General features: G+C 41.1%; 1 protein-coding gene and 2 non-coding genes across 9 annotated transcripts in view; 2 read left to right on the top strand and 1 right to left on the bottom strand.

Annotated features, from left to right (window-relative positions):
• LOC131465413 (discs large homolog 1-like protein) overlaps positions 1-25,133 on the bottom strand; it is a 96,064-nt gene that overhangs the window by 68,712 nt on the left and 2,219 nt on the right. For 2 of the 7 annotated variants that reach the window (XM_058638076.1, XM_058638077.1), the window contains exons 3-6: positions 24,099-24,930; positions 23,837-23,933; positions 4,484-4,807; positions 1,097-1,219 (exon numbers count right to left, since the gene is read on the bottom strand). In XM_058638076.1, the coding sequence (XP_058494059.1) occupies positions 1,097-1,219; positions 4,484-4,807; positions 23,837-23,933; positions 24,099-24,930 (1,376 nt within the window). Of the gene's footprint in view, positions 1-1,096; positions 1,220-4,483; positions 4,808-11,260; positions 11,510-19,399; positions 19,558-23,836; positions 23,934-24,098; positions 24,931-25,133 lie in introns of those variants that run through there. The other 5 variants (XM_058638078.1, XM_058638079.1, XM_058638083.1 and 2 more) reach the window with 5 other exon arrangements.
• On the top strand, positions 15,674-15,745 carry trnaw-cca (transfer RNA tryptophan (anticodon CCA)). Its single transcript has one exon. It is a non-coding gene; the product is annotated as a tRNA-Trp (tRNA).
• On the top strand, positions 16,760-16,831 carry trnaw-cca (transfer RNA tryptophan (anticodon CCA)). The gene has a single exon. It is a non-coding gene; the product is annotated as a tRNA-Trp (tRNA).

Here is a 25,133-nt window from a genome sequence, read left to right as displayed (position 1 = left end):
AGGGTGATTAACAACCAGGAACAAATCTGCCCCCTGTCTCTGTGTCTGCCTGCCTGTAATTCTGCCTTTATCCCATCTCTTGCCCTTCCACAGCCCTCCCTGTTTTTCCTTCCTTCCTAATTATCTACATTAGCTTAATGACTAAGAGCCTCTAACATCTCTGACTGGACTATGTGTGTCTTAACAGACACAAAGCAAATCTCTGCTTTAGATTAAATTCAGCGACATTTTTTTTTGTTAAACTTCATAAGTCAGTTGCACTCCTGCAGTTTGTAGCTTTGACATTAGTGATCATACTATGCCCTATTATTATCTTCACAGTCATCTTAATTCAGTCATCATGTTTACAAAAACAGACAGATTCAGTTCAGGGAGGCACCGCACACTATCAGCTAAAGGCCTCTGCTGCCTCCTGCAGTCGACCAACTGTAACTACATGCACATTAAGTGGACGAAACTGCAGACTGTTCCAGCTCTCACTTGCTTTGACTCTGTGTACACTAATAAACACGCAGCAAAACAACCGACATACATCACGAGCCAGCCATTGAAATCAATCCTTAGTAATGCTGCAATTACACAAGAATCCACAATCTGCAATTCCCCACATCACATCCACGTCAGACTGTATATACAGTACAGTGGAAAAAGACACAAACTTTCACATCAAACATATATATCATTAATCATATATTATTAGCATGCTTGGTCCAGCAAACCATGCTGCAGAATTCATGCAACGTGCAGTATTTAACATGCTATGAATAATGAAACAGGTTTAATTTACTAAAATGAAGCACTCATTCAAATTGTTTCTCTTCTCCCCTCCTCTCTGCCAGTTGTGACTCCTTTCTCTAAACTTGTTCAAAGTTATTTTTCCTTCAGTCTTTATTCCACCATCTGTCATTGGGACTTCCAGCAATTCAGTTTCACTGGCAGAGAGGAAAGTCTCTCTTTATTTTTAACAATGTAATAATAAAATGCTGTTCAGCATTGTGGCAAAAAAGGAAATATATATATAGAACTACCAAATGTGACATAATAACAAACGAGCAACAACGAGTGACGCATGCGACAGGCCCAGGGCCAGGTTTACCTGGTAGTAGGCATGGCTTTCGGAATAGAGGGAGGAGAAAGGCGGGGCAGGAACGTCGTGCAGCCTCTCTCCCTCTGCGTGAGGCCACGCCTCATCATCAAAGGGAAGCTCGGGAGATTCTACCTACGATGTACAGAAACAGCTCAAGGCGGTGCGACACACACACACACACACACACACACAGTGGTACACTCATTCATTATATGTGGATTTTTTCTTTTTTTTCTTTTGTTGTTTTTTGACAGTTAATCGCCGATAATTAATTCATGATGCACTATAACCAATAACGGATCATGAGTTACAGATGAAGAAGGAGAGAAAATGTCCTCTCACAACATACAATTTATAACATAATTTATTGTTTTGTGAGCATGGATTATTCATAGGACGATGAAGAAACACTACTGTGCACTTAAGATAAACTCCACGGAGAAAGAAATGTGTATGAGTGAGGGTGCATTTAAGAAAGAGGAGAAGAAAAAGAGAGGTGGCAGAGGAGGAGCGTGTAAGGAAGAGGAACATGGTACATGGGGAGAACAAGATGGCAGGTCCATCTGTCATATACGGACACAAGCCAGATCCTTCACGTGGACACGATCGTTCAGGGTGGAACACATAAGGAGGAGTTCTCAAAACACAACAATACTTAAATATACCAACAGCTACACACACACACAAACACAGCAGGTCTTTATCTCAGGTTTACAATACAGACGTCAATTAGGGACTGAAAGGAACCAGTTTATAGAGTGCAATGATGATGACCGTGACATAATCATTTCATAATCGCTTAATCTGTTGATTGTTTTCTTGATTAATCGAATAATCATTTGGCCCAGAAAATGTCAGAAAATGCCAATCAGCGTTTTTAAATCCTGGAAAGGATGATGTTCTTAATTTCAAAACGTTTTGTCCGAAAACCAAAAAGTTTGAATGATTTATTTGTTACGTGGAGCAAAGAAACCAGAAAATATTCACATTTACGAAGCTGAAAAATCAGAAACTTCTTTTCATTCCTTAAAAACACTCAAACCGATGAATCGATTATCAAAATAGTTGACAATTAATTTAGTAATGAATCTATGTAATTAATAATCGATGAATTGAGTAAATGTTTCAGCCCTAAACCATACTGGTCACTAGTTAATAGGTTTAAGTGCAGATGACATCCAAACAGACTAGAGCCTATTATTCTTAAGATGCGTATCAACAGGAAATGTACTGTGCGCAGTTAATGTATAGTAAACAGAAAGAAAGAGAGACTCCTCATTCCCCCCCCCCCCCCATCAATGATTGGATGAAAACTTCTTTTGACATCAGGGACACCTACTCGTACCCAAGTGACCAGTGAAACATTAAAAGGGGAAAAGAAAGTAGTATACAGCCACTAGGTGGAGCTGCACACCAGTATTTCCTCTATCATATGTCAAAATGAACTGCTTCAGTTTTTTTCCCCCCAAAACTTTTCCAACTTTAAACTTGTGGTGTCTAACTTCGGAGTCACACCACTAATAACACAGTCCCCAACTCTGACTGTCTGCAGCATGCTGGATGTACTGTACACACATATATGCACAAGTACAGACAACATAAGACTTAAATGAAGAAAATAAGACACTAAATGATATTGACTCTTGCCAAAAAAGGACATATATCAGATGAATACTGGCTAGTCACTGTAAAGCCTTTTAAAGTTTAGCTGAAATAACTTGGGTATCGGGAATCAAAAGAAGAACCACTGGATTAATGTTCCAGACACAGGTAAAATCTACAATCCAAGTAGAGAAAGAAGTCAACATAAGATAACATCATTGACATTAAGGGTCATGGGTCACTGGAGCCAATCCCAGCTGACACAGGGTGAAAGGCTGACTATACCATGACAGGTCGCCAGTCCATCGCAGGGCAAATGCACAACCATTCACTTTCACACTCACCTACAGGCATTTAACCTCTGCACGTTTTAGGACAGTGGGAGGAAACCGGAGAACCTCGTTTGGAGGAGTCGCGAGTTTGCTGTAAGGCAGCAGTGCTAACCACAATGCCGCCCATGCGACCCAAGACAACATACACAAAAAAATAATGAGGTGTGTGTCTGCGTGTTTGTGATGTGAGCTTTAATCTGCAGACAGATACGGCCCAATCAACCAAAAATAAAACGTTCGCCAAACAATGCAGAGCAATTATAAGCATGTGCAAGAGAGATGAGGAGGCAAAAGAATGAGAGCCAGTCAGACAGACACAGACTCAGTGCAGGGCAGAGATAATATTGGGCCTCATTACTAAAAAAAAATGGGACGAGCATTCGGCTGAATCGCTTCATGCACAGTTCTGCAAAAGTATTCTCCAGGTACAGAAAAGTCTCTGTGCATGAAAGCAAATGTAGGCCAGTATCCTTGACTTCTCGGTACAAGCACTTCTGTCTGAACTTAAACTTAAAAAAAGAGGCTTCTGTTACAACTTGCCTGATGTTTTGTGTTTTCACCAGCTGCCAAAATAGAAGCTAATAGTATTAGACTTTAGACTTTTAAGCATATCACGGCTGGTGGTGACTGGGATGTGTGTCTCTGTGACATTTTTTTCAGAAGCTATTAAAAAAAAGCTGATAATTATAAGATGACTAACAGAAGCTCAAAACGAGCATCAGAATGGGAAAGATAGGTGATTTGAGTGACTCTAAATGTGGTTGCATGGTTGTTGGTGTCAGATAGGCTGGTCGTAAACTGCTAATCTACCAGGATGTTCACGCAAAACCATGTCTAGAGTTGACCTAGAAAGAAAAAATATCCAGTGAGCCGCAGTTATCTGGGTAAAAATTCCTTTCTTGAAAACAGAAGCCAGAGGAAAGAATGGCCAGACTGGTTCGAAGAAGAATGAAGAAGACCGCCTCTGAACACACAACACACCAAACTTGAAGCACTTCTCATGTTTATATAATAATGTGACCCCTAAGTGTCGTCTTGTGCAAAAACTGTTACATAAACAGACTTACAGTACACAAACACTAAATCCAAGATTCCTCTGATTTCATCAAAAGATTGAAAACAGGATATCTGCACTGTTGTTACAATTATAAATTGGTCTTTGAACAACTTCACTTGGTCATTAACTACTGGCTGTACAAAGATGAATATACAACACAAGTGAAAACAGAAAGATTTCACAGAACAGTAAGTATACACTTTACCTCAAACAGTCTGAATCTTTACTCTGACATAATGACAAGATGCAATTTCTGAGACAGGCGTGAGTGACAGGTAGACTGGTTAACAAGTGTGATGGGGACACAGTGACAATGTCAACGTGATGAGTGAGTGGTCCATACGTGTTGTTTGTCATACTAGTAAAGAGCCACAGCCACAAGGACAAAAGTCCACACGTAGTTACCTGAGCAGGTGTGATGTGCGAGTGAGTGACGTATCCGTGAACGTGCTGAATCTGAGACAGCTGCCGCTCTGCCACCTGGACCAACTCCGGCCCGCGCAGGTCGCCGCGGCGAACAAGAGATCCGTCCCTCCCCAGCGATCCTCCCCCCTCTCTCTCCATGGTCCCTGCACCTCCGCCCTCCCTCCTCCAGGTTCCCCCCTCCCTCCCCAGGGTCCCTCCATCCCTCAGCTCTCTGGCTACTCCCAGTGGGTGATGTTGGCAGGCATGTTGGTGGAGTTTGGGGGCGCCTGATAATGCCCCTTCCTCTTCTTGAAGTCGATATTTCTATCATGAGAAGAAAGGCGGACGACGAGGAGGAGGAGGAGGAGGAGGTAGTGAGACGCAGGACAAAAAGGATGGTGGAGATGTTAGGGAAATTGGATACAGGAGGGGTCAGTAAGTAGCAGGATGAAAAAAGAGGAAGGAAGAAAAGAGAGATTAGTATAATGACAGAAGAGGAAATATTAAGTGGAGCTAGAAAATAAGAAACTATTAGTGCAAATCTTCAAACAACAAAAGGGAGCAGAGCAGAGGGTGTGTGTGTGTGTGTGCTCACATGCATGTAATGAGATGTTTTTAATAGTACAGTTTGTTTGAGAGTGTAAGCAAACAGTCCAGGTGTACACCCAGCATGGCAGTAATTGTTTCCTGAGCCTTCTGTAATGTACATACTTGAATGCACAAGCAAATAAACACATACTTGCATTTTTGCTGAATTAGCATTACTCTAGTGTAAACAAATTGCCATATGTGCTTTACCAGGTCACGGGTAGTTTTTTGTTATGTTTTGACAGCAATATGCATAAAATCAAGACGTCTTTCATGTACTCTGATGGCACTTGCTCGACACAGTCAAGAAACACATTTAAAAGTGTTCCGTGTAAATAATGTGTTGTACTACGTCACAAAATGACCATAATGTATCATCAAAGATTAAGGAAACATGTTCAATAAAGATATTATGCTTATATTGTTGAAAAAGGTTATTATTGTAGCAAAAATAGGTCCGTCTTTCTGTTTATTTATGTTTTATTTACGCTTGCCGGGGTTAATGGTTTAACCTAAAGTGTGCCGTCATCTTACTTGACTATCTGAAAATTCAATAACCTGAACTAAACAAACACCGCGCCCAGACAAATAAAGCCCTCGGCTTTGAGAAGCTATAATTCACCCCGCCTGCAGAGATACAAACATTCTCACTCAGTCCTGTTAATATGACACTTGACCTTTGTACTAGCTTTCTCACCAGGTAGCCAGCAGATTTCTTTGAGTCATGATATTTATGATGAAAACCTGCTCTCTAGCTGTTCAAATAAAAGTGCTGGGGTTAGGCATGTAGGCTGCGATGCATGGATTGTACAAGTGTGCTTAAATGTAGCTCCCTGTGTGGCTCTACATCAGTGACTACACAACCCACAGTCTTAATTAAACTTATTTCCCAAGGGAGAAATTTAGACAGTTTTTTTGTGCAGCTTAAATTGTGCTTCTTCCCTGTTCTGGCCCTACATATATCCAACTGTTTTCTTGTTCACAACAAACTCTTATTTGAGGACAGCGGGGAGTGAGGTCCAGCTCTCCATATGGAGAGTCCTCCCGTGCCAAAACTCATCAGCTAATTCCTGTGGATTTAAATAGACGCGGCTGCGTGTGCGCTCTCCCGCTTTAACCTCATTCAGACTCGGACATGGAGGAAACCCTGCTCTGACCAAGATGAACTGAGCTGAACCCGTCCACTGCACATCTCATTTCCTCTCCAGCCTCTTGGCCTCATCTCTTCGTTCACTGCCTGCATCGCTTACTAGTGAGAAAATGTGCCTCAAAATATCCGTGAACGCAGCGGGTGAACAGCCAGGCACTAAGACCCTGATGGGACTCTGGCTCACACTGTTGTCACAACACTGTACCCTCACACACACACACACACACACACACAGAGAGAGAGATGCATGTACTGAACACTGGCTGTCATGTTTGAGTGTGTCAGCTAGTCTTATCCAGATAAACGTGACTACATTAGGAGCAGATTCAGCATCCTACTACATGCCTATAAATGACATGTACGCACACACGAATATATAATGTATATACATGTCTTCATTTTTCTGTATGTCTTTTCATTCTCTTTCTCTCCATCGCTCACTCGCTCCTTCTCAGCATGAAGTGAAAAAGTATTTTTGCTGAGGCAGACTCACTCTTTTGAGACAGAGAATTAACAAATGAAAATTATTGTAAATCATTGTTTTTATTCTTATACTTCATTGTTTGTTTGTTTTTATCGGTGCCACCAGGGGCCCCTACAACATTTTTCTCTTAGATTTGATCTGAACAATTAGATCAGTATGAAGAAATTGTTTTGCATAGTGTCAAATCATAATTTTGAAGCCCTTAATAGCGCACTACGGAGATGTCATATTAGCTGTCATAGCAAAAGTAGCTCAACATTCCTACTGTCAGCAAGTGCTTGGTGACAGTAAAGAGAAATAAATCCTTTCAACAAAAGGAAAGGAACAACATGCAGGGTTTCCCTATTTGTGCACAGGTTGATCTATAATTAGTTATTAAAGGGATTTTTGTATTCCATTAAATAAATGTTGAAAATGCAAACCTGCAGGTGTGGTTACAAAGAGCAAATAAATACCAATTTTAATGGTAATTTATAATAATTGAATGTATTGTCAGTGAGTACAAGTTCACTGAATGATACTGGGTTGTACACAGACTGCAGAGGTACAGTGAAATGGTTTTGACATTGCTGCAGCCGAGAGGAATGTGTGACACGAAGAAAACAGGAGTGACTGTGGTGGAGTACAGTACACTCCTGCTGAGGAACTGGCACTCTGCAGTAATGAGGATCGCCGCTCCCCGTCACACACAATATGGACAGACGAATGAGAGCTAATGCAAACAGTTTGCAGGGATGTACTGACACTGAGTCGTTCCCTTTGAGCAATTATATCTTATGAAATAAAACAATTGTTATCAGGAAAACCTGAGAGACCAGTTAACAAGTTGAAAACCAAGCTCCAGAGAAGAGAATAGATTTGTCAGTAGGTTGTGCCTTTTTTATCTGTTATATTAGAACATAATTTGCCCCAGAGCAGATTTAGTGCAACATTATGATGTATTCCAATATGAAGATGTGAACCAGAGTAATTCCCAGAGCTACACACGGAGCTACCCTCTTAAACCAAAAAGCGTCAGATATTAACCCCAAATTTATCATATATTTTTAAGTGCTGCTGAACAATGATAGTGCTAATGAAACATCCCCCTTGTGTGTTTGCAAAAGTGATAAAATTCACAAGGTTCCTTGAATGCATCTCGAAGCTTCTCTTCTCAGCTCAACACTCGGAGGACCCCGCAGAACCGATAAAATTGATTGGTACTTAAATGCATCGCTTCAATGCTTCGCATGGAAATGGCAGAGGAGGAGGTGCAGTATATGTGGACTGATGAGGAAACCACTACGGAGAGATTTCTGACCTTATGTGATCCAATTCAAGGACCTGAAGATTTTTTTCCTCAGTGACATCCTTCAATAAGTAAAGTGACCTGAGCAGAAATGGTCCAGTGGAGGAACATCTGACCTAGTTAAAGTGTGTTTGATTTATCTTCACAGGCATTAAAACATCTTTAGAAATGGACCTAGAGCTGTCAGGTAAAATAAAATGTAGACCATACTCGTCCAATTTAAAATGTTCTCCTTTTTTTATAAAAGCATCTGTCTCCATCTTATTCACATGTGTCACATCCAGCAATTCTTCATTTACTTTTCAAATATCCTGCCTTTATACTGCTGTGGTGTCGAGGGGTTGTGTTGTGCAAGTATTGTGCTTTGTCGATTTGCGATTGCGATATGATTCCCGAAATCAGAGGGAATGGTAATTTTTACATCTTTAGTCTCATTTTCATTTGAAGAACATATTTAAAATGATAAATATTCGATAAAATTGTGACTTATTTTCAGCCCTAGTGTACACTACAAATCTTCAGGAATGACAACATTCAAGAGCACAGATGGAACATTTTTATCCGAAATGTGTGTATTCCTATTCCGATCTATACCTATGGTTCTCAAATTGTGGTACACCAGTGGTACGGAGCTACCGCTGGTGGTACTTGGAGGAAAATCAGAAATAGCGTTTTACTGTATATACTAGGGTAGTGATAGGAGATGAGCTGATGGATTTTGACCAGTGTGTAGAAAACGGAACAAATAACAAAATAATTATCTAAATGAGCCAATGGAGGTCAAATACAAATGGATGATGGCAGCTAACCCACTTAATCTCTCAAAAATCTAATTAGCAGACTAAATAGTCAAATGCCTCTGTCTCTCGCCCGGACGGGCTGTCATGCTGTGGTGACCTAATAGGACAGAAGTAGTTTGCTCAAATGGTCAACAGCAGACCCGTGCAAACGCGCGCACACACACACACACACAGAGGACCGAAGTCCTTTGGCCCAGTGACAAAGTGTACCGTCTTGTGTTACAGAACTGTACATGACTTTGTCAGAGCAAATTTAGCACCCGGTCTCTGCCTCCAGGTCTCTCACACAGATGATACTCAGACAAAATATAATAAAAACGGTGTTCTCATTTCCGTCTTACACTCATGTTCGCTTTTCACTGCGCTATCAAGACAAGTTATCAAACCTGTTTTGGACATAGCCAAGTGTTTTACACACAGCTCTGTCTTTCTTCAGTTCTTCCACATGAGACACAGAGTACTTCAGCACCAGGGTGGATCGTTAATATTTCATAATCTACTCAACAGTTCCAGAATGCTTTGCAAGATGAGGACTACCAACTGTACTCATTGCCTGGTCTGATGTTATGTAATTAGTTAAGCCGGTACCCTCAGTGGGATGGTGGTATTAATGTGATAATGGGTTAGAGATGTCAAGATGATACAGTTACATGAAAACCTATGAGCAATGCAGAGTACAGCTGGAAGAATTACATTAAAGCTGCAGTGTGTAAGTTTGTAAGATTTTGTTCCTGTTTTTGTCATTATTCCGTGTATTTTTGGTGTTTGTGAACAGAAATGATGTGACATTATTTACTTGCTGTGTCTTCATCATTCCTGACTGAGGGAGAGTTTGTGTGTATTTCAGGGGTAGACAAGTTAAAAAGCATATATCCTGCTGAATGAGAGGAGTTTTTTTAGTGTGTTTTCAGTCATAACCCTGTCACTCTCTCTATCTATAAATGCAAGGGACATATCTGTCTGTTAATCACATAAAAGTCCATTGGGTCATTTGACAGGCGACTTACAAAGTGTGTGCAATGCCGATGCTGTCAATATAAGAAATAAATGAGCGACGACAGAAACAACCTTCGCTTACGCTTCATTTGTCTTTGACGATTAATTTAAAACTGCTGTCATGAATGTTTCCATGTTTACAGATGATCTAACTGTTTACTGTTTGTGACGTAACATAGGTTGTTTGCTGGTATTAATAAAGCCACTCTTTTGCTCTGTTATTGACTGTTGTGGTGAAAAAGGCTTAGAACAAGATTAATTGATTTTGATAAAACGTGAGTTAATTAAACATTGATTTTTGCACCTTCAATAAACCAGTTAACTGGTTATCAGTAACTGATTGCTCTACGACAGCAAGGGAAGACCTGTTTCCTCAAAAATGGCATAAAACAAGTGGTCAAATGTACTGTCGTATTTACATTCAATTTTTTTAAAGTGCGCTAAAACACGATCAACTCTGAGACTTGTTCGTTCAGAAATCAGCGGTTCATCACAGATCATCTGATGTGATTTTCTTTTCGTACTTTCCCACAGCAGCACAGCGCATTAAACCAGTGGAAGATCAGCTTCAATTTCTCTCTATCGGAACAGCACAGCTGATTAGATACTCATGACAAAATCGTAACTTAAGGAGAAGCTCAGCATCTCTGGGAGTCAATGGAGCAGTGGGCGGGAGTGGACACTGGGATGATGCATGATGATTGGAGGAATTTTTGATTGACAGCATTGTCAAATTAAACAGGAGACCAGTTTCTGTCTGTTTCTGTTTCCATTTGTACATATTAAACGCTGTAAATAAAAACCCAATTATAGGATTTTCTTGTTTCAGTTGTAGAGCAGAGGGCAGAATTTATGTATGAATAACTGGGCGTGAAATTAGCTTCCCCTGTTTCAAAGACCGGCAACTGCCACTGATACATACACAACAAATGCTAATGCAATGCTGGATGCCAATGCTGTAGTTACTGCTTGCAGCTCTGCCCCAAGGGACCAAAGGAACCATTAAATTAATTCTATTTAACACCGAGTTAGTTTCAGAGCATAAATTGAAAATAAAGACTCAAAAAAACTAAAAGTAAAAGAGTATAAATTCAGATCAGTGAAAAGTAAGATACAGGGGCAGCAGCAACAGGAGTTAGAATGAGACTAAAGGATTTTAATATGAAACCAGACAGCAGAACAAAAACCTGCTCTCCCTGTCACACAGCAAAGACCTTTCTCTTTCTCTCTTTGACTTCTTCTCTCTCTCTTTTTCTCTCGCACTCTGCCGCCGGCTACCAACTCTCACCTTACTTTACCTCAACCCAGAGTCCCTTGGCACGCTCAATCATTATTCTTCCTTCTCTCTCTCTCTCTCTCTCTCTCTTTCTCTCTCTCTCTCAGCACATTTAACCACACAGCTACTCTCTCGCTCTCTCTCTCTCACACACACACACATGCATAATATTAACACACAAAACCCTTAACCTACCTTGCATCCAAACATCAGCGATATGGTGTTGTGGGTACATGCTACTTTGCAGTGGCACAACATGTGGCTAACGTTAGCTAGCCGGTCCCACGCTGGGGGGGCATCCTAGCCTTCATGTAAACATTTCACTCTCAAGCACATCCACACACACACACACACACATGCACACGCGCACATGCACATGCATGTGTCCTGTCAACCACTCTCCATCCTGTCCCACAATGCCCCACTCTGCCGGCCTCGCTGCCTGCTCCTGCCCCCCGCCCCCCCCCCAATGCCTGGCTATGGTCCTCAGCTGTGGCAGGCTGAGGCCAGCGTCCTCTCCCTCATGTTCTTCATTGCCCTCATCTTCGTCATCATCTTCATCAGTGTAATCCTCATAGCTGGTCAGGATGCAGGGAGCAGCATGGTCACTGTCTGGCAGGGCATGAGTGTGAGTTTAGTGTGTTGTTATTGTTGTTGTTGGTGGTGGTGGTGCTGTCAGCATGTGTGGGTCAGTCTGTCAGCATGTGTGCATGGATGAATGCATGGAAGTGTGTGTGTGTGTGTGTGTGTGTCTGTGTGTGGATGTGGTCTCTGCTGTCCTCTTTTGTAGCAGCAGTCCCAGTCCTCTATCTCTTTCTCCCTCTCATCTATGAGAGCATGTGCCTCCCCTCTTGCTCCTCTTCTCCCTCTCTCTCTCGCTCTCTCTCTGGTTCTCTCTATCAGAGTCTCCCTCTCTCTTGCTTTCTTTCCCTGACTTGCTCACTCTCCCTTAGTTCGCTCCACTGCCTCTGTTAGTCCGCCTCTATAAAGCAAGATCAATGAGAGACAGAAAGAAAGAAATAGAGGAGAGACTTGCACAAAAACGCAGAGGGAGAATCTAAAATGTGTCGGTGATGCCGTGCTCTCCTTCTTTCCCTTTCTCCCTCGCTGTCTTTTCACCTTTCTCTCCTTCTACCTGCTGCAGTGATGATGCTCTGTGTAGTCGCACATAAATGCACACACATGCAGGAGGACAGGGGCATGATGCAGGGTAGTACATCATTAATTGATCAAGTATAATAGCGTCTGAGAAAGAGCGATAAAAAGAGACAAAAAGAGTAAAAGTGTTGACTTCAAACTGAACACAGACATGTTGACGTTCTAACCTAAACCGTAAAAAGGGTTCATACATCGGACACAGTCCCAAACACAAATAACACAAATGGTGATGTTAGGACACTGTTGCTAGAGGCACCACAGTATTACACAACAGTTATGAAACTAAAATACTATAATATACAATGATAATAATACTAGCTTTAACTCAAAATCTATTCAAAATATATCTAATGTTATACTATGAGATAGGCTCTCACAGTATTGGACAGCTATTACAGTATTTTAACTAGAGCTAAAACAATGAATCGATTATTAATTGATTACTATATTAATCGACAACTATTTTGATAATCGATTAAACGGTTTGAAGCTTTTTTCATGATTAAAACAAGATTTCCGATTGTTTAAGCTTCTTAAATGTGAACATTTTCTTCATTTGTTTGCTATAGATAACAAAGAAACCATTAAAAGTCAAACATTTTGGTTTGTGGACAAAACAAGACATTTGAGAAACCTCATAATTTCCAGGATTGACGAATACCAATCAACATTTTTTAAGGTTTTCTGATATTTTATGCACCAAACGATGAATCAAGAAAATCATCGACAGATTAATCGATTATGAAAATAATCGTTAGTTATAATAGTTGCAGCTCTAATTTTAACAATATTTCATTGCAAGATAATCATTGCACGTACAGTATTCATTACAAAAGCTGATCCGTCTTGACAGATGACGAAATGTTGCAGTGCAGTAACACCTTCTGCTTCTTTTGCATTTTAACTCCTCTGTGTTGGCACCCCCCCGCTGCATTACACTGGCCTATTTAAAATGAATGAGGACTGGGGGAACATAGGTTATCGGCAGGACAGCTATAAAAAGCTAAAGAAAAAAAAAGTGAAATATGCTAAATGTTACTGCATTTCAAATTAAGATGTTTTACCCCATAATATTGACTGTAAATATTAATTAAATGCCATTTAAACATATATACATTTGCCAAAAAATCCTCATATTTACTGAGTAAATATTCACCAAACTGGTCAAAGTTCATCAAATAATAAGGTTTATAGCAGATCAAATGCGGTTGAACAGCAACTAAAGTGATACTGAAGTAGAAGCAGTATCTCTCCTCGTATCTCTGAAAAGCCATGTAAAGGATCTGATGTTGCCGTTTTGCATTATTTACTCATGTATTGGCCTCGCTACCAAACTTTGCATTGTTGATGACGAAGGCTATAGGTTCTATAGGTCAAAAAAGAAAAAGTAGAAGGCAGCATTTTTCTTGGCATGTGAATAATGCTGCGATCTCTGTCAGCTGCTGTCAGTGTGCTTGTCAAGCTGCCCTTGACTCACCTTCCACCGTTCTGAGTTTAGCCATGATAATGTAAACATCATGTGAAGATGGTGAAGATGTGTAAGATTGTGCATTAAAATCTTTTGAATTAAAAGGTCCAGTGTGTAAGAATTAGATGAAATTATTTGTATTTGGTCTGTTGGTTAGACCAGCGGTCCCCAACCTTTTTTGCACCACGGACCAGTTTAATGTCAGACAATATTTTCACGGACCGGCCTTTAAGGTGTGGCGGATAAATACAACAAAATAAAATGATACAACTAGCATTAAAACTGGTATTTTCTAACTATAATAATAAACATGAATCCACTGTGTATGCAACTTTATTAGCAGCGTTCTCGTAACCGCGCCAACGATACTGCACAGAGCACAGCCGTGCGTCAACGGCATGTGCACCAGTTGAGGGAAAATATGGCCAAGTCCATCACTGATCTCCACAAAGCCTCAACATTCCTGTGGCCTAAAATCAACCAGTTGCGGATGCTATCTGCTGACCAAAGGGCAAATGTGAAGTCCCGCCTGTTAACTGTGCAGCAGCCAGATGACAAGAGCCAGGAGAAGGTTTCTGCTTCAACAGTAGCAGCAGCAGAGAATCCAGTATTTTTCCAAAATAAAACATCGTTCAGAATCAGATAATAAATAAAACGGAAATAATGTAATTTATGTATTTGTTCTGTGTGGCCCAGAACCAATTGACCCATGGACCGGTACCAGTCTGCGGGGGTTGGGGACCACTGGGTTAGACTGAAAAATGAAACTAAATATGGAACAAGGACAAGGGAGAAGTAGCAAGTAAACAAGCAAAATACACCATGATCTCTCATTTCAAACCATGCAAAAGCTACTTTTATAACTTCTGCAGTGACATTATTCCTGGTGTTTTGTCAGCATATACTGTAAATATCTGTTTCCTCTGTAATAACTAAGGTGTCTGGTTCACTGTGCAAAACCTGCATCAGGTCCGAGAAGTCTAATACATCACACAGAGACAGGAAAACACAGTGCAGAGGATTCAAAGGGCAGAGCAAGTCAAACAAGTAAAGCGCACTTGTCAACTGAGGTTCCTGATGGTGACAGCTGGACCATCTGGACCATGACACACACACTGTGCTCTCTGTCTCTCTCTCTCTCTCTCTGTGGTTTTCTGTCTTCTCACCTCAACTGGAAAATAAATAAACAACGCAGCATGAATAGAGAAGACAGAGAGTGGGAAACAATATGTGAGAAAAGAAGCGAGTCAAGTTGTGACACCGACAGTGAACAGAGAAAGGATGACAGGGACAGACAAACTGTTATGTTATCAGTAAGGAATCCACAACCTAAGACTAGGCACCACTTTGCATGTTAAGCTGGTAATTACTGATGAGAAATAATTTGTTTGAGTGTTTTTTTTTAGAAGGGCTGATGGTACAAAGATGAAAGATGAACAGATATGAGCCTGGAGGAACCTGGCTGTGAAGCTGATGCAGGTAGACAAGCGATATAAATAATGGAAAGACATGAAAGGTTATTCTGAGCACAGAAAGAAACTTGGTCTTCAAACAGCTTTCTTACAGAGAATAAATCTAATTTAACACATGTAAAAAGTGTTAATTATTGTATCTGCATCAATACAACTGAAATGAACATAAGACTTTGCCTATTGGAGACATTTCTGATGTTCCACTTCAAGTTGTGAGTGATGTACCTTCCTTTCTATCAAACGTACACTTGCAAGGTAAACCTGTAATCAGCCAATCACTTTGCAGCAACTGTATTCATTTAGACATGTAGACATTACATATAAAACTGAGGCTCAAAATGGAGAAGAAAGAAAGAGGAGGACTTTTTCAGTCACTGCTGATCTACCGGGGTTTTCACAAACAACCATCTCTAGAGTTTACAGAGAAAAAAAGAGAAAATATCTGTTAGAGAAAATGTCTAGTTGGATCAGAGATCAGAGGAAAACAGAAAGGAAAAGAGAACAACGGCAGACTCTGTGGCGCAACGGTAGCGCGTCTGACTCCAGATCAGAAGGTTGCGTGTTCAAATCACGTCAGGGTCAAATTTCTTTGACAAGGTTAAATTAACATTTGCCTGGTTTATGTCTCTATCACAAATTCTAATAACCACTTGTTGCAACCAAGGTATACAGAAGACCATGGCCCTTTCTCAATATCCATACTTGGCCGTACTTGCATACTCCCGTATTTGTGAAACGTCATCAGCCTCAGTCCACGTTCTGTTCCAATTCTTAAGTACGCGAGCAGCGAGTACGGTTCTCATACCCGGAAGTGTTCTCACTCCGCCCGTATGCATGGGGTGGTGACTCGAGCGTACTTCGGAAAGCCATGTATCCCAGAATGCATTTCGGCGGAACATAGCAGCAGAGAATACAAATATAAACCTGAAATAAATATTTTTCTGTGTCCTGGAACGCAGTTTTAAGATCATTTGAGGCGAGAAATTAGTATTTAGAAAGGGCCCATCTCTAATTGCCCTTATCCACTAAGGTCCCAGCTTGCCTCAGTGCGATTTAGGTTGGATTTCTACTACGAAAACCCTTACACGCAACACACACACAAATGAGTGACTAGTGAATTGTAAAGCTGCTGTTTTTAGTGTAACTGACTCATTAGTTAATTAAAATATATTTGTTCAGTACTTCCTTCCTGACCAGAGCACAGGCTACGTCTGACAAGCACTCTGACCAATCAGTGGCCGGCAGTCTGGCGACGTCACACATAGCATCACCTCGGCTCGCTTGGAACCTTGCCAGAGCAGGTACTACAAAAATACCTGGAACCAGGTACTATGCTAGTAGAAGCGCAACTTAACCGTGCCAAGTCATGCCGAGTTGTGCCGAGTTGTGCCGGGTCAAGTCGAATCGAGCCGAGGCTGTGGAAACACGCCATAACTTGTGTCTAGAAGAGAAAAGTGAACCTTACACTTTTACATTACATTTAGAAAAGGGGACATCTTAAAGTTAACATTCTGGGTTTAGACCTAACCTGACCTTTCTGATATGTTTTATTTGATAAAGAACTTTTGGACTCTTCCAGTGAAAGGGACTGTAACAGACTCTGTGGCGCAACGGTAGCGCGTCTGACTCCAGATCAGAAGGTTGCGTGTTCAAATCACGTCAGGGTCAAAACTCTTTGGCAAGGTACATTAACATGATTTTGCCTGGTGTGTGTTTATCACAAATTCTGATTCTGAACCTGTTGCAACCAAGGTATACTGAAGACCATCTCTAACTTGTGTCTAGTAGAGAAAAGATACACCCTAATATTTCACATTTAGAAAAGGGGACATCTCACATCTATAGACCTCACCCTTCTGATATGTTTTATTTGATAAAGAACCCTTGGACTCCTCCAGGGAAATACATTTAGGAATTATTTATACGTTGTCAAGAGTGAGCTCTGGGTCGAGTGCCAGTCTTCCATTAATCTTGGCTTATGTAATAAGGTAGCTGTCCTGAGACCAGCTATACAGTGTGTCCCTTTGAGTTTGGCAAGGAACAGATGGAGATCCTGCTGATGTGTGTGTATCTCCACACACAAACACACAAAAGGCCACAGGCATTCTGGCTCATGAAATATAATGTGAGTGTGGACATGTACAGGATGTCATATTCTCAACATCACATAGTTATTTAAAAGGTAGGGGAATCAAATGGGAGAAAATGAGAGGAATCAAGAAAGAAATATGTATTAAAAAAATGAAAGGAATGAATGGGAGACAAATGGAGACTAAGGAAGCAGATGCAACCTCATAAGCCTTGCAGGCATTCACTACATGTTAACATTAGTGGGTCAGCCAGCACAGAAATAACTATGCTGTGTGTGTGTGATAACATCATACTCTCCTAACTAGCCAATCGGGGTGGATTCTCCTTTCTACGCCGACCAATCAAAGATTACTCCATACATCAACATTTCAAATGTGGTCACATGATCAGTGTTTACCAGCTGTGTAATCAGTTTCCACATGGGTGATATTTTATTTCCCCTCCTAAATATATCCCAGCCCAGCTCTCTATAACACTGTGGCAACAACACACACACATTCCTGCGGAAGCCCGACAACCACAAATAACAGCAGAACAGTGCATTCATTTAGAAAATGTATACTTGAAAAGTGATATGTGCAAACTGTACCCAACATGTTGTTGTGTTTTTCATTCATACAGTGCCACTCTGTGGTAAAACACGGACACAGCATTACTAGGACAATGTTCTAAACTTTCAGTTTAACCTTGGGTATGTTATTTTTAGTTAAACTGAGATAATATACAACTTTAGCACCTTATTTTTATCTTTTTCAGGTCTGCACAAATGCAAATATGAATGATCAGATTATTATATTCAGTAGATCAGGAGGAACACTTTAAATGTATTAAATAATACACCTATTGAACATGGAACTCAAAACATATTTACATATACAAACTTAGTTCTTGATTATTTAATGATGTATGAATAACTAGCATATTGTTGGGGCCTAAGGGTCACAGTCAAGGGTCAGGGGTCATTCACTCACAGTGACTAAACTGTTTGCTTTTCCCTCCTGGAAAATCAAGGATAAAACTAAACAGAACTCAAAAGAACTCAACCGACTGCCTCGGTATTTGCGTGTGCATGTTAGTATTTTTATCTGTGCATGTGCACACACATGCGTGTGTGTGAGAGTGTGTGTGGATCCAAAGAGATTAGTCTTCTGGTTAATGGGATTATCTGCTGTGGATGAACTCAGGCATGACATGGCCTGAACAATCAACAATTTGATATTAGCTTGCTGGTCTGCTAGCCACAATAGATCACTGAAAAACAAGTTAGCAAAGAAGTAAACAAATTATCTGAAAAAAATATATATATATATACCTAACTAATATTGCTATCTAGTCCTCAGCTCCAGGAGAGTGTTGGCATCCATACTTTCAGTCACTAACGTCTCAAAGACAACCACTGCTCAGTCCCTGCCCCCTTGACCCCTTTTTAACCAGCCAACTTGGACCAATTGTCACTGGATTAAGAGGCAGCCAAAGGTGAGTGAGTTCTTGCCCAAAAGGCTTCTGGATTCAGGGTCATGAACTTGGGCGGAGGAAGTTCTTGGTAGCAGCACTACAGCTACAGTAGCTATGGGACAGTTTTGATTCTAGTTTCTGCTTTAAGGGAAACATTTTTTTTTCATTGTGGCCACTGGTGTTGGTGTGAATGAGTGCAGTTTGTGACCTTAACCTGTTAAGACTGGAAACGGAGGTAATTGTGAGCAGTCACTACAGGGAACAGAACATTAGCAAAGCAGCTGTCATTAATGTAAAAGCCACAACCACATACTCCAGACTCATTCCTCTTAATTACTGAGCTGCTCTAAATTAGCAGCTAACATCTGTGTTTCTACAGCACCTTTGACACCATTATGTGAAGCCATGAGGACCAGAGACTGCAAAAAATGACAACTATTTTCAATATAAACTGGTAGGTGCCTAAAACACTGATATAAACACTTTAAAAGAAATAGATTTTTGTTTGTTTTTTGCAACCGATATTACGTTGCTTTATTCCTTTTTATCTTAAGATAGATACAGGTTGTGTGTAATATTGGTTGGCATCTATTTAACCTGAGTTGCCTTTGTTACTCTCTAGGCTTGGACTGTAAGACACACAGCAGGTGGGTGGAAAGGTATTTGATAGAAAAGGAGCAGGTACATTACATTTTTTGAGGATGTAGAGTTGTGATGGTCCATCTTCACATGTAGCCCTTACTCTGGCCCAGTAGGCGTCAACCCAATACATACAGGACTAACAGTGCACCCCACAGATTACGTCTAGTTCTTCAAAAAAAACTGTAGATCCTTCAGAGTTGAGAGGATGTTAACCGTCACTGAGAAGCTCCTGAATTGAGCAAGTCTGTTGCACATCTGCAGATCCATACCCATGGGCACATGTTTGGGAAGTTCTCTCCTTCTCCTTTGCTCTCATGCCCTTGATAGTTTGTCAGCCACCACCCTCTTTAAGGTTACATCACAATGCCAGCTGGACAGTTCCACAGATTGATGGATTGGTGGAATGACGCTGTGTGCAGTTTTCAGGCAAAAGCAAACAAATAAGCAAGAAAATACACCAAAGTGAAGAAGGGCAAAGATGTCACACACTTGCTCCGTCTCTTTCCGCTGTCTTTCTCACACTCAATCATTATTTCCTCTATTTACTCCTCTTTGTCCAGACTAAAATAGCCCACCTCTGTAAAGTCTATTAGCAAGCCTAAGGTAAGCTTCTTAAGGGAGACTCCTGCTCTCCCTTGAAGCACGGGAAGCCAGTGAGTCTCAGTGAAAACAAATAACAATCACACCCTGGATGTTGGATTTTACACCGAGACAGAGAGGTAGGTACCGATTGAAAGTCAAATACACAGACTCCAACACAACCTGCTGCGTTTACGGGTGCAAAATGACCACACAGAATGTATCCGTCTGTCTCAGTGTGAATAAATCTACATATGATGATTACATACACAAAACACAAACCTGACATCCCCATGCATTTCCAGCAACTGCATTACAATGACATATCTTCTTCAATCAACAATCCGAACACACCTGCCTGAGTTCATCCATATATTGACAGGTCTTATTTAGTGAAATCTAATGGTGGGACTGCACACTGTGACAACGGCAGAACTCCTACGTCCACCCCCTCTGTTTCCCAAGTGTGTCAGGGGACTACAATGACTTTCACATTCCAGAAAGGGTGATGTACTACTGTACGACTTCAAAACGTTGGCTGTTTGAGCTGCTGTAAGAACATAAAGGTGCAAGACAACAGGCTTCAAAGAGATTGGCCATTTCCAACCAAAAACCAAATTATTTTTTTTATTTAAAAAAAAATCTATACCAACCAATTTCAAAACTATACCAACATTATACAAGTAGTACTGTAGTAATTATATTGCACAATCAACCTTTAAATCATCACTCTTGTCAATGAATACTGCACTTTTCTACAAAAACACTAAGACATATCTTTGTGTATTTGGCCTGGTCTGTACTTCCTGGTTGGATTCATAGGGGCTATTATATGAGCACCTTGATTTTACCTGGACTTTTCCTTTACACTGAAAGCAACAGGTTCAGTGAGGGAGTTATCACAGAGTACTGAGAGATTGCCCAGCTGTAATCTGCCAATATTAAGCTCAGGAAACACCCTCTGTATTTAAATCCATTAACTTAATGAGATAAATGAGCTTAGCCAAATGAATTCAATCCCTTTGTGTATCTGCCAAATGAATGGAGACTTATTTGTGTGTGTGGTCTGAGAGTGCCTGCCTCCTTCTGCTCACATGTTCTCTCTCTTTCACCAGATCCATTTAACATAAATAACAGTGCAGCTTCTGTTTAAGGCATTCTTTTTACATTCAATGAAAGGCCTTCTTTAGAAAACTCAGGGTAGATCTTGTAGCTTCCCAATTGATATGCATGCTAAGTAGGTAATTTCAATCTGCGTTGACCTTCAAAGTAACCATCCTTGTGTGAGCAAGAACAACAGAATGCTCCTAAAAGGTCATCTCAAGCACTTGAACTAGCCTCGAGACAGTGTTTTATATTATAGCAGCAGGGTGACCAAGTGGCTGAGTACAGAACACCAGTGTGAAGACTGAGTCACATATGAGTTTAAGACCAAAATAGAATTCAACCATGCATTCATGTACTGATACATGTTGTGGTGATACAGCTACAATGTAGGGCTGCAACTATTTTCATAATCAATTAATCTGTCGATTATTTTCTCAATAAATCAAGTACTCTTTTGCTCCATAAAATGTTGATTGTCTGTTGTTTCCTAAATCTCGAAATGATAACATTCTCAAATCAATCCATCCATCTTCTACCACTTTATCCTCCACATGAGGGGATGGTGTCCCAATCTCAGCTGATAGGGTAACAGGCAGGGTACACCCTGGACAGTTCACTAATCCATCACAGGGCGACACTCTCAAATGTCTATCAAAATAGTTGACGATTAATTTAGTAATCGTTGCAGACCTACTACGATGCTTCATGTATTAGTCTCTGCATTCCCATTTGAATTCCTGGACTATTTATTTCTGGGTATGCACATGCCGTAGATTCTTTATGTATACTTATTTATATATTCAAGTCAAGTATTCTCTCCTGCCTTGAGACATGTCAGTCAAGCAGTGCATCAGTCAGCGACCTACACAGATAGCCATCCAGTCCAATAGCTCATCTTCTGAAGTGTGTGTCCTACCAACCTAGTTTCTTGTCTCTCTCTGGATGTCACATGTTGTCAGACCAAAAACGAAGCAACAGATTGGCATTCCCATTAGAGACGCTTCACTAGAGCACAGCCTGTTCCTCTAAGATATTACCTTATAGCCCATTCGGTCACAAATTAGTGCAAGCCATCTGTACAAAAAGCTGCCTGTTCCCAATTTGATATAAATAATTGTGAGCAGGTGCATTGAGTTTACCACATTTATTAATAAATTCATTTTATCTAGTTATGTGAAGACTAATTGCCCAACATACTATAGGTCTTGTATTATAAATCACCCTGTTGCCAGTTAAAACAATAAGTCACGCACAACAAAATCAAGCGGATGAATACAATGGCTGTCAATATTAAGAGAGACACCAAGTTGAAAACTGTGATAATTTAGTTCTGTTTTTTCCCAATCTCCTCTGTTCTGCTCTACCTGCACTCTTCCTGTGGCTCACCTTGGTAGTGAGGATACAGATACAGTCCATGCCCACCAGTCCGTATAGCAAAGTTTCACTGAAACATCTCCCAGCTGCAACTTTCCTGTTCCGCCGCTCAGCTGCTTGCTGCTGATGGGGACATCTTTCTGCCGCCTGTCGTCCTTTGTCTCCTCCTTCATCCCCTCTTCTCTCGTCTCTCAGCTTCTCTCTCTCCTCCCTTTTATAATGTCCTCTCCACCTGTCATGCCATCAGAGCAAACCTAGAGAGGACCTTTATACACTAAAATAAGAGGCCAGCTCAGAAACCTGGCAGCTGTTCCGCTGCCCGTCTTTGTTTTATGGAAGCTGATCGCTACATTTTGACCTAAAAAAGTGCATGGCTGATGTAACCACATTCTCACAGAACACATGCACAGAAAAGGCTGACATGCAGAGTCAGTAAGAGAAACACATACACATGGATGCTTGGGTGTAGACTCACTCATACAGATTTGTCTACACACACTGAAAAAGCACACACAAGTTCATATACTGTACTGCTGTTTTTTAGGTGAGTCACTGTTTGGCAGAGTAGGGGATGACATTAAGTGAACACTTATAGTGGAATTGCTTTAAAATGCTCTACTTTCAACTATGACTGTGATTATTGGTGAAGTTCCACAGAGACAGGATTTCACTCACTCAAGATATTGGGCAGGTGAACAGCATCACAGTTACTGTACAATTGACACAATATACTGTAGTTTACAATACAATACATACACACTAGGCAAGTAAATCAATTATTCTCGTATAGAAATGCTGCAATTTTGGACACACCTGATGCAATTACAGCTGATACAGGGCTTATACTTTATGGGGTCAATGAAAGATCCAAAAATATACTGAATTTTGATCAATAATGCTTGAACGTTCCCCCAATGCAGCATCCACATTTGACGAGACAGTGTCACAGCAAAAACAACAAATGGCAAAAAAAACTTTAAAAACCAGTAAAAGAAAACCCTCTGGAGCTCAAACAAAACTGAATAATCCCAGTCAGGATGGTAAGGAAGAAAAACTATGCACCCACACAAAGCTTACTTACTTACAAAGCCCACAAAAATGCTTGTACAACAAAAGGATCTGCTAAGAAATCACTGCCACCGAATCCAAAGACACAGTATCTTAATAAATGGAACAGTACATATTACTTCAACATACCTGATAAGCTCTGAGCTACAATGAGGCAATAATACATTATATTTCAAAGTTGTTTCTCCAAGTCTCTGTAAAGAACCCCAATTATTTATTTCTCTTTTCCAAAAACCATGCAGCCTTATCGGAGGGTATGGCCACCCTCTGACAAAAGGCAATCTGCATTTCACTCTGCTATCTACTGTGGACAAGAGCAATTTAGACACTAACACAAAACAACCACAGATGTCTTACCTTGGTGGGGGTCAGTGGGCCTGTAGCTGACCTGGGGCTGTCTGGACCATGGCTGGGGCTTGGGGAGAAGACATTTACTGACCCAGGACTGGTAGGACTGGAAACAGATCAGGGAGAGATGGTGTGTGGAAGTTAATTGTCTACCCCTTAACTCCAACCAAAGTATGATATAGATTTTCCCTGGTATTCCTGTATTTACATTATGATGTATGCATCTGCTGCCAAAGGTTGCATTGAACAAAAAAATAAATGCTGGACTTACCTCAAATGTGGTCCTTTTGTCAAGGGGCCTGGAGGACCTGTGGGGCTGAGGTTGCTGAAGGTAAATTTTCCCTGGTTGGGGCTGGTCGGACTTGTGCTGGGAGTGACTTTGCCTAATCCTGGGTCCTTGCTGGTTGTCGGCGCTTTGGCGACAGCTGCAGCATCTATGAGTCTGTTAGGACCCCGGCTGGTAATTGGTGTGGTGGCAGTGGGGCTAAGTTTGTCAGGAGTTGTTGGTGACAAAAGGCCCTGGATGGAGCTGGAGACCAGAGCTGAGACGGTCACCTGCTTGAGGCCAGGAGAGGCAGGGAGACTTTGAGGATTTACTGAAGTACTGGAGCTTTCTGATGAAGCCCCAGAGTTGGTGGCAGTAAGTTTTCGCTTTGTCCCATTCAGTGATACTCCAGGAGGTGTTTTAATATAGCCTGCGTGGGTTTCCACACCGTTCACTGTGGCAGCAGAGGGAGAAGACAGTGGAGAAGTCTCTGTGGATTTAGAGTCCTCAGTTTGGACTGGAGGGATTGGGGCACGGTACTTGACTTTGGCTGAATGTGGCTGAGGCGTACTCGGCTGTGTTTCTGAAATATTAGGGGGTATTCCAGGTGGGACAGGAGGGGCAGGAGACTTGATTGACCTAGGTTTGCGAACTAAGGGTGTCGGCTGATTTTGTTCACCACAAGTTAAGGGTGTCAGGGAACCAGAGAGGGCCTGTGGCTGGTCTGGGAGTAGTGTTGACAGGTTAGAGGATTCAGAGAGTCCTTCTGAACCATCTGTCTGGTCGACAGAACACTTGCTGTCTGCAAGGATGGTCAACTCATAGTACTCCTGGATATCTGGAAATAGAAATGGTGAAATTGGAACCAGGCTGAGTGAATTCATAAATTAGGCTGACTTGTTTTGTACATGACTATATAAATGATGAACAGGATAACTTTAAAATATTAAAGACAGCACACAAATGAATATTCAATAAACAGAAAAAGAATCTCCCAATTTTGAGGTTACAGGAAAATAAACAAAATGCCGTTTATACACT

This window comes from Solea solea, chromosome 9 (assembly GCF_958295425.1).
Source record: "Solea solea chromosome 9, fSolSol10.1, whole genome shotgun sequence".
In the NCBI taxonomy this organism is placed as follows: Eukaryota; Metazoa; Chordata; class Actinopteri; order Pleuronectiformes; family Soleidae; genus Solea; species Solea solea.
Note: the sequence above shows the minus strand (reverse complement) of the source record. Positions and strands in the feature narration are given on the sequence as shown.